General features: G+C 42.4%; 1 protein-coding gene across 3 annotated transcripts in view; it reads left to right on the top strand.

The window, feature by feature from the left end:
* The window catches only part of DCLK2 (doublecortin like kinase 2), a 150569-nt gene that overhangs the window by 119279 nt on the left and 14681 nt on the right, over positions 1–16609 (top strand). For all 3 annotated transcript variants that reach the window (XR_003005789.1, XR_003005788.1, XM_024764053.1), the window contains exons 9-10: positions 9491–9610; positions 10089–10235. Coding sequence is in view for 1 of the 3 variants with exons in the window: in XM_024764053.1 (XP_024619821.1) it covers positions 9491–9610; positions 10089–10235 (267 nt within the window). In the remaining 2 variants the exon portion in view is untranslated. The remainder of the gene's footprint in view (positions 1–9490; positions 9611–10088; positions 10236–16609) is intronic.

Raw genomic sequence — 16609 nt, 5'->3', positions numbered from 1 at the left:
GGGACTGGGAAAAAAATCAAATGATAGAATGCTGCTAGATTACTGCCATTTCAACTATGTTTGAAAGGATAAATATTCTACAATAATGATGACAAAGACCTTTTTAGATTCCTTTCTGGCAAGTAGCATAGCAGTTAAGAGAGCAGGCTCTAGGGCCTTCCCTAGAAGGTGGCGCAGTGGTTAAGAATCCACCTGCCAATGCGGGGGACACGGGTTCGAGCCCTAGTCTGGGAAAATCCCACATGCTGCAGAGCAACTAAGCCTGTGCGCCACAACTACTGAGCCGGCACTCTAGAGCCCGCGAGCCACAACTCCTGAAGCCTGTGTGCCTAGATCCCATGCTCCGCAACAAGAGAAGCCACCGCAATGAGAAGCCCGTGCACCGCAATGAAGAGTAGCCCCTGCTCGCCGCAACTAGAGAAAGCCCACGCACAGCAACGAAGACCCAACACAGCCAAAAATAAATAAATTAATTAATTAATTGAAAAAAAGAGAGAGAAGGCTCTAGATCTCATGGTCCAACTCTGAGTTGCTCGCACTTGTGGTGCTGAGCACTTGAAGTATGGCCAGTCTGAACTGAAATGTACTCTCAGTGTAAAACACAACAGATTTTGAAGACTTAAGCAGAAAGAAGAATGTAAGATACTTCATTAATATCTTTTATATTTGATTACATGTTGAAATGATAATATCTTGGATATATTGGGTTAAATAAGTTATATATTTTACCTGCTTTTTATATTTTTTAACATGGCTACTAGAAAAATGTACATATGTGGATCACATTTCTATTGAACAGTACTACTCTAGAGCCAGATTGTATAAAGCTTAATCCTGGCTCTGCCTCTTTTTGCTGTACGACCTTGAAAAAATTAGTTAACCCCTCTGTGCCTCTGTTTCTTCCTATAAAATGCAGTTGTTAATAATATCGAAGGCATAGGTTATTGTGAATTAATTGAATTAAGGCATAGAAAACATGTAGAAAAGTACCAGTATATAACAAGAATTTAACACGTGTTAACTGTCAATATTATTAATATGCCAGAGGAATTCAGAAGTTATAGCTAGGAGGATTTGACGTGATAGTAGTGGTTTTATATTTATGGAACTCCTAAAACTATTCTTCATCAGACATTTACAAAATTGTGTATTTTTAACAGGAAACTTAAAATATTATGATACAGTGTTAGAAGAGTCTTCTCAGAGACCCAGAATGGAAAATCCAATAGACAAATGTGTCATATACTTTTTTTTTTTTTTTTACTACATTGTGACAGCTAATGAAGCAGAGTCTGTGCAAAATGCCCCCCTTTTCTTTGAATAAGGTTTTTCTAAATGTAATTTTCTTTAAATAATTCTATGTGTTTTTAGTTATTGTGCTAACAATTTTATGACATTTTCAGCTGCAAAGCCTGTCTCCATATGTAAGTAGGTGTTGCTCTTTGTATCTGGTACTGTGTGATTTAAGCAGAATGTGTCATAATTTGGGGAGCCAAGTTCTAACCAACTGTGTTAAAGTATTTTTTCAAAAAAGTTTAAAAATAATTGCTCTGGTAAGGATATTGTTTACATGATTAAAATTTAAGCAGCTGTCTCAGTAGTTGAAAAAAAATCTTTATGCAAAAAAATTCAGTCTGGTACACTAAGTGTTGAGGCAAATGAATAGGTCACTTCAAACATTTGGATCTTATTTTTCTTTGTTATTGAATGTCATTTTATTTTTATAATTCACGATCATATACTTATTTCCATCCTTATATTTTGCTTATTTGAACAATTATTTCCACATTGACTATATAAAATTATAATATTAAAACTTTAAAAAAAACTGAAGGATAGTTGACTTACAATATTGTGTTAGTTTCAGTTGTACAGCAAAGTGGTTCAGTAATTTTTTCAGATTATATTTCATTATAGGTTATTATAGGATATTGAATATAATTCCCTGTGCTATACAGTAAATCCTTGTTACTTATCTATTTTATGTAAAGTAGTTTGTATCTGTTAATCCCATACTTGTTCTAAATAGGTAGATTTTTCCACTAAAGTTTATATTTAGGAAAAAAATTGATACAGAGAATTTGCTTTTTTTTGGCAGCAGGGGCAACTCTTCATCGTGGTGCACGGGCCTCTCACTGTTGCGGCCTCTCGTTGCAGAGCACAGGCTCCAGATGCGCAGGCTCAGTAGTTGTGGCTCACGGGCCCAGTTGCTCTGCGGCATGTGGGATCTTCCCAGGCCAGGGTTCGAACCCGTGTCCCCGGCATTGGCAGGCAGATTCTCAACCACTGTGCCACCAGGGAAGCCCAGAATTTGCTTTTTTAAAACAAAATCTAAGGGGAGGTATTCAGCCACTCTTTGGGGGCATCGTTCGTTACCTCTGCCTTGTGGGTTGTATACAGAAAAGTAATAATGATGAAAATAATATCAGCCATTTATCAAAATGTATTATCTATCCAAAATGTATTATCTATCCATTTATCAAAATGTATTATCTATCCAGGCTTGGACATACAGAAATTTTGCACATTATCTTTAATGACTTGCAAAACAGATGTACTGATTTTACAGATAAAGAAACAGAAATTCAAATTAAATAGCTTCCCAAAAGTCACACAGAAGCAGAGCAGTGATTGGACCTTTGGGCTAGTTGGTTGAACAGCCAGTCTACACTGGCCAATCTACCATGATCCCTCTCCAAGTTCAACTTATGCATTTGTTCCTATAATAAGAACCTGGGAAAAATTCTTAACCTCCAGTTTTCTGTTTGCTTTTCTGTAATGTACAAGATTAATTCACTTGTTTACCTAACATTTGACGTTTGTGCAAGATACTGTGCTAGGAATAAGGTAACTTAACAATACCAGTTCTGTAAAAGTGTTATGGGAGTTCAGGGTAGCACATGAGAGAGAAGTAGGTGCTCAGTGGAGATGCCTTAGAGCAAGAAGCGTTCGAGCTGGATTTGAGCAGTAGGTACGGCTTGAGTAGGCAGTAATGACAGAAAAGCTTTTGAGGCGGCCAGCGCAACCTGAGTAGAGGCCCAGAAGATGGAAAGCATGTTGGGTTCTTCCAAGTAGGAAGTTTTCTTTTTCTTTTTAAAAAATATTTATTTATTTATTATTTATTTATTTTTGCTGTGCTGAGTCTTCATTGCGGTACACGGGATGTTCATTGCAGCATGCGGACTCTTAATTGCAGCATACAAACTCTTAGTTGCGGCATGCATGCAGGATCTAGTTCCCTGACCAGGGTTCGAACCTGGGCCCCCTGCCCTGGGAGTGTGGGCCACTGGACCACCAGGAAAGTCCCTCAGTAGGAGATTTTCTTAAATTGATTTATAATGTTGTGTTAGTTTCTGGTTTACAGCAAAGAGATTCAGTTATACATACTTTTTTTTTTTCATATTCTTTTTCATTATAGGTTATTACAAGATATTGAATATACAGTAGTAGTTCCCTGTGCTATATAGTAGGGCCTGGTTGTTTATCTACTGGTTTGGCCAAAAAGTTCATTCGGTTACTGAATATGTTGTTCAGTAAAGTTCTTCGTGAAAATGTATCTTTTATTTTTACTTTAAACCAAACAAACTTTCTGGTCAACCCAGTATTTTATATGTAGTAGCTTGTATCTGTTAATCCCAAACTCCTAATTTATCCCTCTACCACCCCCTTTCCCCTTTGGTAACCATAAGTTTGTTTTCTATATCTGTGAGTCTGTTTCTGTTTTGTAGATACGCTCATTTGTGTCATATTTTAGATTCCACATATAAGTGATATCATATGGTATTTGTCTTTTTCTGTCTGACTTCACTTAGTATGATAATCTCTAGGTCCATCCATGTTGCTGCAAATGGCATTATTTCATTCTTTTTATGGCTGAGTAATATTCCCTTGTATATATGTACCACATTTTCTTTATCCATTCATTTTTTGATGGACGTTTAGGTTGCTTCCATGTCTTGGCTGTAGTATATAGTGCTGCTATGAACACTGGGCTGCATTATCCTTTCAAATTAGAGTTTTCTCTGGATATATGCCCAGGAGTAGGATTGCTAGATCATACGGTAACTCTATTTTTAGTTTTTTAAGGAACCTCCATACTGTTCTCTGTAGTAGCTGCACCAATTTAAATTCCCACCAACAGTGTATGAGGGTTCCCTTTTCTTGACACCCTCTCCAGCATTTATTATTTGTAGACTTTTTAATGATGGCCATTCTGACTGATGTGAAGTGATACCTGAATGTAGTTTTGATTTGCGTTTCTCTGATAATTAGCGATGTTGAGCATCCCTTCATGTACCTATTGGCCATCTGTATGTCTTCTTTGGAGAAATGTCTGTTTAGGTCTTCTGCCCATGTTTTGATTGGGTTGTTTGTTATTTTGTTATTGAGTTGTATGAGCTGTTTATATATTTTGGAAATTAAATCCTCATTGGTTGCATCATTTTTGCAGATATTTTCTCCCAGTCCGTAGGTTGTCTTTTTGTTTAGTTTATGGTTTCCTTTGCTGTGCAAAAGCTTATAAGTTTAATCAGGTCCCATTTGTTTATTTTTGCTTTTATTTCTATTGCCTTGGGAGACTGACCTAAGAAAACATTGCTATTATTAATGTCAGAGAATGTTTTGCCTGTGTTCTCTTCTGGGAGTTTTATGGTGTCCTGTCTTATATTTAAGTCTTTAAGCCATTTTGAGTTTATTTTTGTGTATGTTGTGTAGGAGTGTTGTAACTTTATTGATTTACATGCCACGTAGGAGATTTTTGCAAGATCTACCTTGGGACCAAATTTAAGGAGGCTTTTGAGAAGGCTATGGTGTTTGTAAATTTAAGAATTCTTCCAAGCTTGGTATTCTAAATAATATTCTAAATATTTATTGAATTCCCATAGTGTATGAAGCCCTGAGCTTTCTGTTGTGGTGCTTAGAAGTGGTCTTTCCTTCTCTTCCCGGAGTTCTGCATTCATTATCTACATGATATGGGTCCAGGCAGGACATAAATCCCAATGTATATTGTATTAGTTTCCTGAGGCTGTTGGAATAAATTACCACAAACTTACTGGCTTAAAACGGAAATTAATTTTCTCACAGTTCTGGCAGCTAAGTCTGAAATGCAAACTCCCTCTGGAAGCTTTAGGGGAGAATCTGTACCTTGATTCTAAGTAGCTTCTAGTGGCTGACAGTATTCCTTGGCTTGTGGCCACATCACTCCAAACCCTGCCTCCGTCTTCACCTCCCTCTCTTCTGTGTGTCTGTTTTTCCTCTTTTGTCTGTGAAATCTCCCTCTGCCTCTGTCTCATAAAGACACTTGTGACGGCACCCAGATAATCCACTGTTATCTCTTCGTTGCAGTATCTTTAATCACATCTCCAAAGACATTTTTTCAAATACAGTAATATTAACAAGTTCCAGGCATTAAGGCTTGGTAACTTTGTGTGGCCGTTATTCAACCAACCACACTCATCTACCGCAGAAATTACATGTAGTGATCTGAGCATCTCATCTCTCTCACTGCATGATCCTCAGCAGTACTCACCCCACAATATATATACCAGCTGTAAAGCCACTGTTGACCGAGATCAGGCATGATGTGTTTATGTCTTCCGCTTTCTTGAGCACTTCAGAACGAACTGTGCTAGTTGCTGGAGGGCGAGGTAAACAGAAAGCTCCGGGACAGCAGGGTGAGGGCTGTGGTTGGAGCAGAGCGCAGGGGCACTGAGAACAAATTCGAGGGGCTCCTAACCCAGTCACAGTTGAGCAGGGGAGGCCACCTGGAGGAGGTGAGGTCTCATGTGGTGCTGAGGGGTAAATAGGAGTTCACCAAGAAGCAGGGAGAGAGAGCTCCAGACAAAACCGCCTGTGCAAGTGCCTGGAGGTCTAGATAAGAGATTGGCAAAAGGGATAAAATGGGAATGGATATATCCCGAGGCTATTGAGAAGGCTGACCTGGCAGGGATCTGTGATGGATTGGCTGTGCAGGGGGATGCAGGAAGGAGGGTCCGGGTGGAATTCCTGTCTGCTCTGGGCAGCCAGGTTCATTCAGTGAGACAAAGGACACAGGAGGGAAGGACTGGAGACAAGATGATTCGTTTGGTTTGAGAGAGCTGTTTATTCCGTGAATCTGTTTCTCTCTGGCTGTCTCTCTCTCTCTCTCTTTTGTCAGTTAAAAACCACCCTGGCCAAGGATAGGGCGGTATCCTTTGCCAAGTGAGCAGTTTTCTTTGTCATTTACTCTCACATACAAAACCATGTAACACCGCCATGAAATGATTCATGTGTAAATTATTTGGAGTTAGAATCATGAATCACTTAACATAAATAATGGTAGATGACTGAATAATGCAAGTTCAGTGCAGTTCAAGACAAAAGTGATGTTCACGTTGTATTTAAAAATATTTCCCTGGAAAATGTAACCTAGAGAGCATTTTTATGTATTAGAAACAAAGATTACATACGGGTTGCATAAGAAATAGGAAGATAACGTTTGTAAAGATTTTTGTGCATTGTTTTGTTTTGCTTCTGAGGATGGTTTACCTTAAAAAGTGGATTGTTCCTTCAAAGACATATTTACATGCATCGTCAGAGGTTGGGAAACAAAGGCTAATAGCTCCCACATCCCAGCAAAAACCTTCACTATGTGCATAGAATACTAGCCATTGTTGAGTAGCATACAGTAAGCCGAGATAATAAATAATGGTGGAGAAAATGTTGCAATATTCACTTAATGTTTGAAATGTAACACTGCCCAGAGGCCCTGGGAGAAGTTCCACAATGCGTCTCAGAAGACTCTCTATTGTGCCTTTTAATGAAAAAGATAACTTGGGGGAGGTGTAGTCTCCGTATGTGGTAGACTCCTTATTTTAGCTCCAATTTGAGCGAATTCTTGGGGTACTGGTGATGGGGATTATTTTACATATGTCACTCTAAATTAACATCACAGACAGAGCCCCCGAAGAGAGGTAAATTTATAGACTCTCCCAACCTGGGGGAAATGGGGAGGAGGGAGGAGAACTGACGTGATAGTTCCACTTAGCTTAAAAATCAAACACCCATTTTACTACCATGTCGTCTCGGCTTCATACAGAGTGAAATAAACTCATTTGGTTGCCTTTACATGTTCACAAAGGTACATCCGCCTCTGCTTGTTACTGTGATTAAGGACATGGTTGGCACAGATGAGCCAAAGGCTTCTAAACAGGTATACAAATGTGGAGGGTTTGCTGCATCTTTCCATTGTCTCTGTGGCCACGAGGAGTTGGCTGCACAGCTGCTTCCCTTGGGAGGGACCAGGGCTCTGTTGTGCCTACTGCTGCTGCCCTGTGGGACTGGAACCACGTAGGGGGCCCTGTGGCCTCCCAGCTGTGGTTGGCTAGGTTCTGAGAACCACTGTTCTTCCCTGTCTGCTGACTCCAAAGCCAGTCTAAGTCTTCCCAGCCCTGCTCATTAATGGGCATAGATTCTCTTCCTGTACAAAGCCTGGTGTGGTTCTGCCTTGACTCCCAAGTTGGTGTGAGACTACCTCTAGTTCCTGTCTTTTCAAGGAATTGAATAGTTTCAGCTTTGCAGCTATCATTTTGAAAAATTACAACTTTGACTAAAGCCTCCCCCTTTGAAAGGTGATATTATTGTACAGTACACAAAATGTGGACTGGGATGTCAGGACCCTAGGTGTGCACCCCGCCTCCAAGGACTGTTCTAAGGATAAGCGTTAAGACATTACACAAGTACCTTGCACAGCGACTGACAGATAGTGACTAGATTCCTAGATCATGTTGGTTCTTTTCTTTCCCCCATGTTGGTTCAGCATTTGCACTGTCATTTTCCAACATTTACCGAGTGACTACCTGAACAAACACAGTGCATTCAGTGCTCGAGAAACACCACCCTCCATGAGCAGCAGCCAGCAACAGATTTTCTCTGAACGTTAGTTACTCATCTGTTATAATTCATACTTCCACCTGTTGTCGAAAAGCATTTGAGATGGCTTTGAGTAAAAATACACGTATACATGGATGCATGAAGAGGAGAGGAACCATAAATGGTATCCTGAACTAGAGATAATTATCTTACTACTGCGGCAGAACACTGAAATTCATGAGAGCAAAGGAGGCAAAAGGGGCGGTAAGAGGGATATTTACGCGCACACACACACACACACACACACACACACAGACGAACATATAATATGAATATATGCATATAGGTGTATTGAATATTTAGGTAGCAAATGATAGCTCTTATAAGGTAAATTTTATAAAAGCTATATTTGAAAACCTAGAGTGTGTAATAGGGCAATTAGCAATTTTTATAGAGCATTTCCTAAATTCTAAACAATTTATTATTCCAGTTAATGAGGATTAACACATATGACATCGTTGAGAGATTTTAATGTCTCATAATAAAAGAGACCAGTTGTTGCCCATGATTCATGGGTTGGTGTATTGAAAATAATAATGCCGTGAGTAAACGTTTTGCTACAATGCTGATCTCAACTGCATTACTCACCAGGACTGATAATCAGGTGGTCTTTTCAGAGAAGTGATGGTCACCATGGTACTATATGTCTCCTGATTTCTGAAATACAAGATGATAAGGAACATCCATCTGGTGAATGATTTCATACCCAATCATAGAAGAAGAAAGTTTCTTTTTTATGAATTTCACCATGAAATTCAAATTCATATTGGTAATAGTTTAAAAACTAAAAATGTTTGTAATGCTAGAAGTTGTATCCCATAAGCATGCCAAATTTCCTTATATGCCTAGTCTTTATTTCTGAGTGTATACTGAAAGGGAAAAGTGATTCCAGCTGAACTGCAAAGCACAGTGTGGCGTACACAAGCTTTCATACCATCACAACCTCTTAAGGTGTTAGAAATAAAGAAGAGACAGAAAGGAGTGTGTTTTATGTGCCAGATAGCATGCCGAGCCTTTTGAGGGATGTATTTTTTTAAATAAATTTATTTATTTATTTAATTTTTGGCTGTGTTGGGTCTTTGTTGCTGCGTGTGGGCTTTCTCTAGTTGCGGTGAGCGGGAGTTACTCTTCTTTGCGGTGTGCGGGCTTCTCATTATGGTGGCTTCTCTTGTTGCACAGCATGGGCTCTAGGCGCGTGAGCTTCAGTAGTTGTGGCACACAGGCTCAGTAGTTGTGGCACGTGGGCTCAGGAGTTGTGGCGCACAGGCTTAGTTGCTCCGCGGCATGTGGGATCTTCCTGGACCAGGGCTCAAACCCGTCTCCCCTGCATTGGCAGGCGGATTCCTAACCACTGCGCAACCAGGAAACTCCTCGAGGGATGTATTGAAGAATGTCTTTCTGTTAGTTACAATGAGGTGTCACGCTGACTTGTCCTGTCCCTAGGGACACCAGCTGGGCCAGGGTGTGGTTTGTCTCTGTTCCTTCAGTGTCAGACCTACAGCCTGTGTTGTCCTCCAGAACACAGGGATAGAGCAGAGGGTTCTGTAATTTCTGACCTACCTCTCTAAACCCTTTTTGACAGGAGCATCTGATTGAGAACGAAGTGTCGATACTGCGCAGAGTGAAACATCCAAATATCATCATGCTGGTTGAGGAGATGGAAACAGCTACTGAGCTTTTTCTGGTGATGGAATTGGTCAAAGTAAGGGGATAGAGAGATTTCAAGAGAATTCATTGATGACAAATCCCAAGACGTACAATATTCTTGAAGGACCTAGTTGGAAAAGCTACCTTGAAACTTCCATTATTTATAATCATCAACTTTAGTGGCACTTGTGTCATTTTTTTCATCTACTCCAGGCTGATGAGCTTTCTTTGTTACCTTCATAGAACTGCCACTGTTGATGTTTTGGTTTGTTTTGCTTTTTAAAATATTTATTTATTAATTTATTTGGTTGCATTGGGTCTTAGTTATGGCAGATGGGCTCCTTAGTTGCGGCACACAGGCGCCTTAGTTGTGGCATGCAAACTCTTAGTTGTGGCACACATGTGGGATCTAGTTCCCGGACCAGGGATCGAACCTTGGCCTTCTGCATTGAGAGTGCAGAGTCTTAACCACTGTGCCACCAGGGAAGTCCCCACTGTCGATGTTTTGATATGTTCTTTTATGTGTCCTTTAGGGTGGAGATCTCTTTGATGCAATTACTTCTTCAACCAAGTACACTGAGAGAGATGGCAGTGCCATGGTGTACAACCTGGCCAACGCCCTCAGGTACCTCCATGCCCTCAGCATTGTGCACAGAGACATCAAGCCAGAGAACCTCTTGGTACGTCATCTCTGCCTTTTCTGTTCCAACTCAGGCCTCTCTCCCTTTAAAGTGACAGTAATTGCATGCAAATAATCATATGCAGACTATGACATTTTATTTTATTTATTCATTTATTTTTTGTGGTACGCGGGCCTCTCACTGTTGTGGCCTCTCCCGTTGCGGAGCACAGGCTCCGGACGCGCAGGCTCAGTGGCCATGGCTCACGGGCCCAGCCGCTCCGTGGCATGTGGGATCCTCCCGGACCGGGGCACGAACCCGCATCCCCTGCATCGGCAGGCGGACTCTCAACCACTGCGCCACCAGGGAAGCCCCAATGACATTTTAAAGTCTATACCAGCCCTGCAGATACGGGGCTGAGAGAATTTAAATCTAGAAAATCAGCCTGACTCAAGTCAATGACCATAAAATGTTAATGGATTTCTCGAATTGATCTGCACTTCTGCATTTACTGTTTACCAGACATTAGAAAGCATATTTTCATTTATGATTTGATGGATGGTGCTAACTGAAGAAAGGTGAGCAGGAAAATTATTTTATGAGGCAAAAAATTCTGAAGAATAAATTGGAGACAGAAACAGAATTAGAGGCTTGTAGGAGACAGCAGTAGAACACAAGCGTTCGTTTCTGTGCAGGGCGGAACTTTGGAAATGATCTAGTCCATTCATTTCAGCTCTACAGATATGGAAATTGAGACCCAGATATGCTAACTTTTCTTGTTTAAAAGTCTCATTTGTCCTGTTGTTCTACAGATGAAAGTCTTATTCTGATATGCACTCAGCTTCATAATCTGGTTCCAGTTTACCTTTCCAGCCTCTTCTCCTGTTACTCTCTTCCCTACCCATCTGGCCAGCATGGCACTCACCTTCAAGCCATATTTAACTCACCTCATGGTGGCCTTCAAACCATACATTGCTAATGGGGACAGTCCTCGTGTCTACACTGTAGAGAAATTTTAGAGAAGGCGATTTGGGAGTTCTGCACACACACATCTCCCAAACGCACACAGGACTCTTGGCTTCTCTGTTTCCACCTTTCAGGGCTGAGCGTCACCATCATCATCGTTACTGCTTGGCAGGTGAGCCTATCTGAGTCTCCCATATCGTGTGCATCCAAGCACAGGTTTCCCCGGGTCCAGGAGTTGGTGAAGACTTGACTTCCTCAGCAGCATTACACCTCATTGTTGGTGTCCACACTGGTCTCTGTTTGCAGCATCCTCTCCCCCAGCAACGTGGCAAACACGTTCATCTTGTAAGATACTGAGCAAGGCCTGTCTCGTTTTTTTTGCGGTACGCGGACCTCTCACTGTTGTGGCCTCTCCCGTTGCGGAGTACAGGCTCCGGACGCGCAGGCTCAGCGGCCATGGCTCACGGGCCCAGCCGCTCCGTGGCATGTGGGATCCTCCCGGACCGGGGCACGAACCCGCATCCCCTGCATCGGCAGGTGGACTCTCAACCACTGCACCACCAGGGAAGCCCGAGGCCTGTCTTCTTGATATCACCCCAGGCTCCCTCGGCAGAATCAGTCATGGCCACCTCTGGTTTTTGCTGCACTTGCCGTGGTGCAGTGATTTTATCGTTTACTTGTCTGTTGTCTTCTCTAGGTCGTAAGCACTAACGGGGCAAGGTCTGTGTTTCGGTTACTTTATATCCCCAGGGCCGAGGAAGCACACAGTGGACGTGGGTAGACGGCTGGTGACTGACCACCATGGTCACCTAGGTCGCCAGCAGCTGGCCCTCAAACACAAGTCTCCACAGCCTGCCTCATACGCCCAGCACGCAAATAACAACTGAATGGACTAGGCTTTGGGGCCGTCCTGGGGCTTTCTGCTAATCCAGGGTATCCATTTCGCCTTTTGGTTAATGCCATTGGATAATTTCCGAGTGTCCACTTAAAAAGTATGTGAGGTTTTTTTTCTTACTGTCTCCTGCCTTGAGGGAATATGTTTCATCTCTGTTTGTTCCTATTAGGAAAGTAAACACCCCTGCTCTGTAAAACAAGATGTGTTATGTGAACTCTAAAGAGGAATGGAGGCAGCGGTAAGCCAGGCCCCTGGGTGGACGTGAGGGCGTGGGGTTCCCTCCTCTCGACGGGCTGCTTCTGCACCTTGAGGCTGCAGTCTGGGCTGGCCCCGCCCCTCCCCCACTGACAGAGCTTGGCCGGGGGCAGAGGGGACAAGGCTTCCCCCCCGCGGAGCCAGACACAGTGCCGAGGTGTTCACGAGGACGCCCCTGCTCTCCACGGCCCACGTCACCGCAGTGGCCGCTGTGATTGACGTTCTCTGAGAGCACGGGGCCACGGGGCCCGAGGACCAGTGGTTACCACAGTGCCCACGCCGCCTGGCTCTGACTGCGGGGGCCCAGCTGGCGAGGAGGGTGGTGGAGGGGTGAGTGAGCTTCCCTGTAAACCCGAGGGTGCCCGTTTTCCAGCTCACTGATTCCGTTCTCACCCCATTTCCCCTCTTTTCCACTCACAGTTCCTTACTGTATGCAGAATCTCAGAAAACCGCCCCTCATCCTCTTCTGCTGTTACACATCAAGGGAAGATAGCAGTTGGAGACATCAGTCCCCGTTAGGATGAGTCTCAGAATGTAGGCAGGAGATTGGAATCGAGTGCCCCACCTGCCCCACCTGCCCCACCTGGATGAATGTCCGCCCCACTCCGAGACCTGCTCTAACCCTGCTGTGCTGCCCAAAGGGCAGAGAAGGGAGATGATAAAACTGATGTCGGGATGAGGCTAATGTGTGACATGAAAGGGCCGTGGGGTCGGGCTTTGGAGACCCTTAGCTGCGCATATCCAAGTAGAATATGTGCCTGCCTTTGGAAACCTAACTGGACCCCTCGGCTGATCCTAGATAGAGTCAGCAGGTGGGCGTGAAAAAGTGCCATCGAGGCACTAAAAGGAAATATGCAGAGGGACTGCCAACCTCTTCCTACTCTAAAAGAGAATTGGGTCTTTGAACACCAGAGCATTCAGACATCTGATTTGCATCCCCTCCTCTGGCAGCAGTGTCATAATTTAAACCCCTGCCAGCAGAGATGTATGGGTCACTGTGTCAGGGAGCACAGGGGTGGCCATTAATGCCGTGAGTTACAGCCTGGCGGTGCCCTGTCAGAGTTAACTATGAGAGACCAGCGATAAATTCCACGTTTCCAGGAGTTCTGGGGGCAGGGGAGAGAAGAGGGTTGGTTTCTCATATTTGAAGTCCTGCTAAATCATGATGCTGACATTTTATTTAGAGAGCTTGTGGCATTCACTTTGTATGTGGGATCTGCATTTCTCACATATTTCAGTTTTGCATTCTGAGAGCAACTTTTGACAGCATCTCTCAGCTTGTGGTGGGCCCTTTGAGCACCGCAGGGCTGGAGTTCTCACAGTGGTGGCTGTTCAGATCTCACCGAGAGTCTGCAGGCCGTGCAGGCTTTTAGACGCAGGAGGGTGCGGTGGACGGCAGTGGTCTTGTTTGGAGCCCCCCTTGGCTGCCTGCTCGTAACTTGAGTTTTCTGAGCCTCAGTTTCCTCATCTGTAAATTGGAGCAAAAGTTCTCTTCCTAATTGTCCAGCAGGGTGACTTTAGTAGTGCAGTGAGACAGCATTTAGGAAAATATTGGAATCTCCCAAGTCCTGCGAGGATGCACGTTACTGGGGAGAACTGAACTCTCTGCCAGAACAGAAGGCCTTTGGAGTCCCTGTGCATTTAGCCACCTCTTTCTTAAAACCAGTCTCTTAAAGCCATGTGTGTGTGTCCGTGTCAGTTTCTTAAAGCAATGTCATAAATTAAAAAAAAATTTTTGGCTGCATTGGGTTTTCGTTGCTGCACGTGGGCTTTCTCTAGTTGCGGCGAGCGGGGCTACTCTTTGTTTCGGTGTGCGGGCTTCTCATTGCGGTGGCTTCTCTTGCTGCGGAGCACGGGCTCCAGGCACGCGGGCTTCAGTAGTTGTGGCACACGGCCTCAGTAGTTGTGCTCGTGGGCTCTAGAGCACAGGCTCATTAGTTGTGGTGCATGGGCTTAGTTGCTCTGCAGCATGTGGGATCTTCCTGGACCAGAGATTGAACCCATGTCCCCTCCGTTGGCAGGAGGATTCTTAACCACTGCACCACCAGGGAAGTCCCAGCAATGTCATAAATGTGTGTGTGTATATGTGTAGATTTATAGATGTATATATATGTATTTTTTTTTCCTGCTTTGAAGAGAATCTCCAGCTAAGATTTGAAATTTACTTACATTCTCTTCCACATATTTGCCTTTGTGTCTAGCATTGGGGAGAGATGAATCAGATAAAATATTATTATTCCAGGCTTGTCTGGCCCTTATGACAGTTCCCTTTTGATGTTTAGCCAAGGAGTACCACTTGCCCAAACATAATTCAATGATTATAGACTGTTCAGTCCCTTTCTATTTATACTCCTACATCTGACTCTGAATTCCTTATAGGGGATGTGAAAAACGGGACTTCTGGGACTTCGGAGTATCTGACAACACTTAAATACCCCTAGGCATCCCTAAATTGAATGTCTAAAATAAACACTGTTTTTAAAAAATGTACCTAATGAGTGTATTTTAAAGTTGTAAAAACAAAATGACATTAACAAAACTTTTTTTTTTTTTACTCATGATAGAGACATTTAGAATTATAATGTCGGTTATAATGTTCTTATCACTGCAATTACTCAGGGAATTTCTAAAGTCTGGGTTTCAGTAAATGCATCATAAATTCTAACTGTAATTCAGATTGTGCTTGTTAATGTTTATATTAAACATAACGGATGGAAAGTCGTCCTAAGACTAAGCATGACTAAGAACCTGGTTTCTGTTGCTTTAGGCTGAATCATTAGTAGCTTTTTTTTTTTTTTGTGGTACGCGGGCCTCTCACTGCTGTGGCCTTTCCTGTTGCGGAGCACAGGCTCCGGATGCGCAGGCTCAGTGGCCATGGCTCACGGGCCCAGCCGCTCCGCAGCACGTGGGATCCTCCCGGACCGGGGCACGAACCTGTGTCCCCTACATCGGCAGGTAGACTCTCAACCACTGCGCCACCAGGGAAGCCTCATTAGTAGCTTTGAATATGTTTCTGCTGAGTTGTGGGCTGACTCAGAATGATAAATATCTGTGAGGGACTCCAAATCCTCATCATTAGTCCTGTGAAACTTGTAAGTCATAAAGATGCATGCTGCACATGGGTATTTAGTACATCAACATGGAAGCAGTTATTAAAATACTAAGGTGAAAAATACTCTTCTTAAACTGCTGAGAACATCACAGGCTAGGAAGGTATTTCAGTGTCATCCTTAAAAAAATGCCTATTAAGGTGGTGGGGTCATTGGCATGAGGAAGGCTGGAGGTTCTTGACGTCTTTTTATTGAGGAGTTTATAAATCATCCCCCTCATTAAGGAGCAGACTAATGGATGATGTTGTGAACATGCTTATCTTGAAAAAACATAATTTGCTAAATTTTTCACTTCCTTTAGTAAGTAGTGGTTTAGATGAAAATCTGATTCAGTTCATGGTAGAATACAAGGAAACACAAACAAAATATGTTTAAAATGTAAAAGTAGAGGAAAGGTATGACGTGAGTACAGGTTAGGTTTTTGTAGTTATCCTCTGAAATTGAGTGTTTTCAGAATGGACGTCCAAGAGGCAAATAGACAGCTTGTTAAAGATCCCACAGTCAAATCTCAGTTTTGTTCTCAGACACACTCATTTGCTTCTAAAACAATCCATTTAAAATGTAACTTCCGGATTTTTATCCTATAAGCAAAGTTTGCTTATATATAAAATTAATTTTTTCTGAATTATGGAACCAGCACATGTTCATTGTAAACATTTTGGAAACTACTGAAAAGTATAAAGAAGAAAATTAAAGTAACCTGTAATGCTACCACCTAGAGATAAACTTAACATTTTGGGGTGTTACAGCATATATATAATTTTGAATATTTAAAAAAATTTTATGTAATATAGTAAATATTTCCCATGATTAATATTTATTTGAAATGTGCTTATTAGTGACTGTATAATATTTCATTGTAGGGATTTACCATGATTTTTTTTTTTTTGGTTATTTTTTTGTCTGTTTGGTTTTCTTTTTCAACATCTTTATTGGAGTTACCATGATTTATTAAGTCATTACCCTGTTGGCCATTTATGTTGCTTCCAGTTTTTAAAAACAGATGAATTCTGATATTGGCATTCTTGTGTATAACCTTTCGGTCCATCTCTGTTGCCTCAGAGCAGGTTCTTAGAAGTAGATTTACAGGATCAAAGGTTATGAAGGATATTAAGAAATTTACATATGGTTGCAGTGCTTTCTAGAAAAGTTGTTACATGTTCATCAGCATTGTTAAACCTTTTCCAAGATGATGATTTACCTGATCT

Source organism: Neophocaena asiaeorientalis, unplaced genomic scaffold (genome assembly GCF_003031525.2).
Source record: "Neophocaena asiaeorientalis asiaeorientalis breed wild unplaced genomic scaffold, Neophocaena_asiaeorientalis_V1.1 scaffold594, whole genome shotgun sequence".
Classification (NCBI taxonomy): Eukaryota; Metazoa; Chordata; class Mammalia; order Artiodactyla; family Phocoenidae; genus Neophocaena; species Neophocaena asiaeorientalis.
This window is presented reverse-complemented; position numbering and strand designations above follow the sequence as displayed.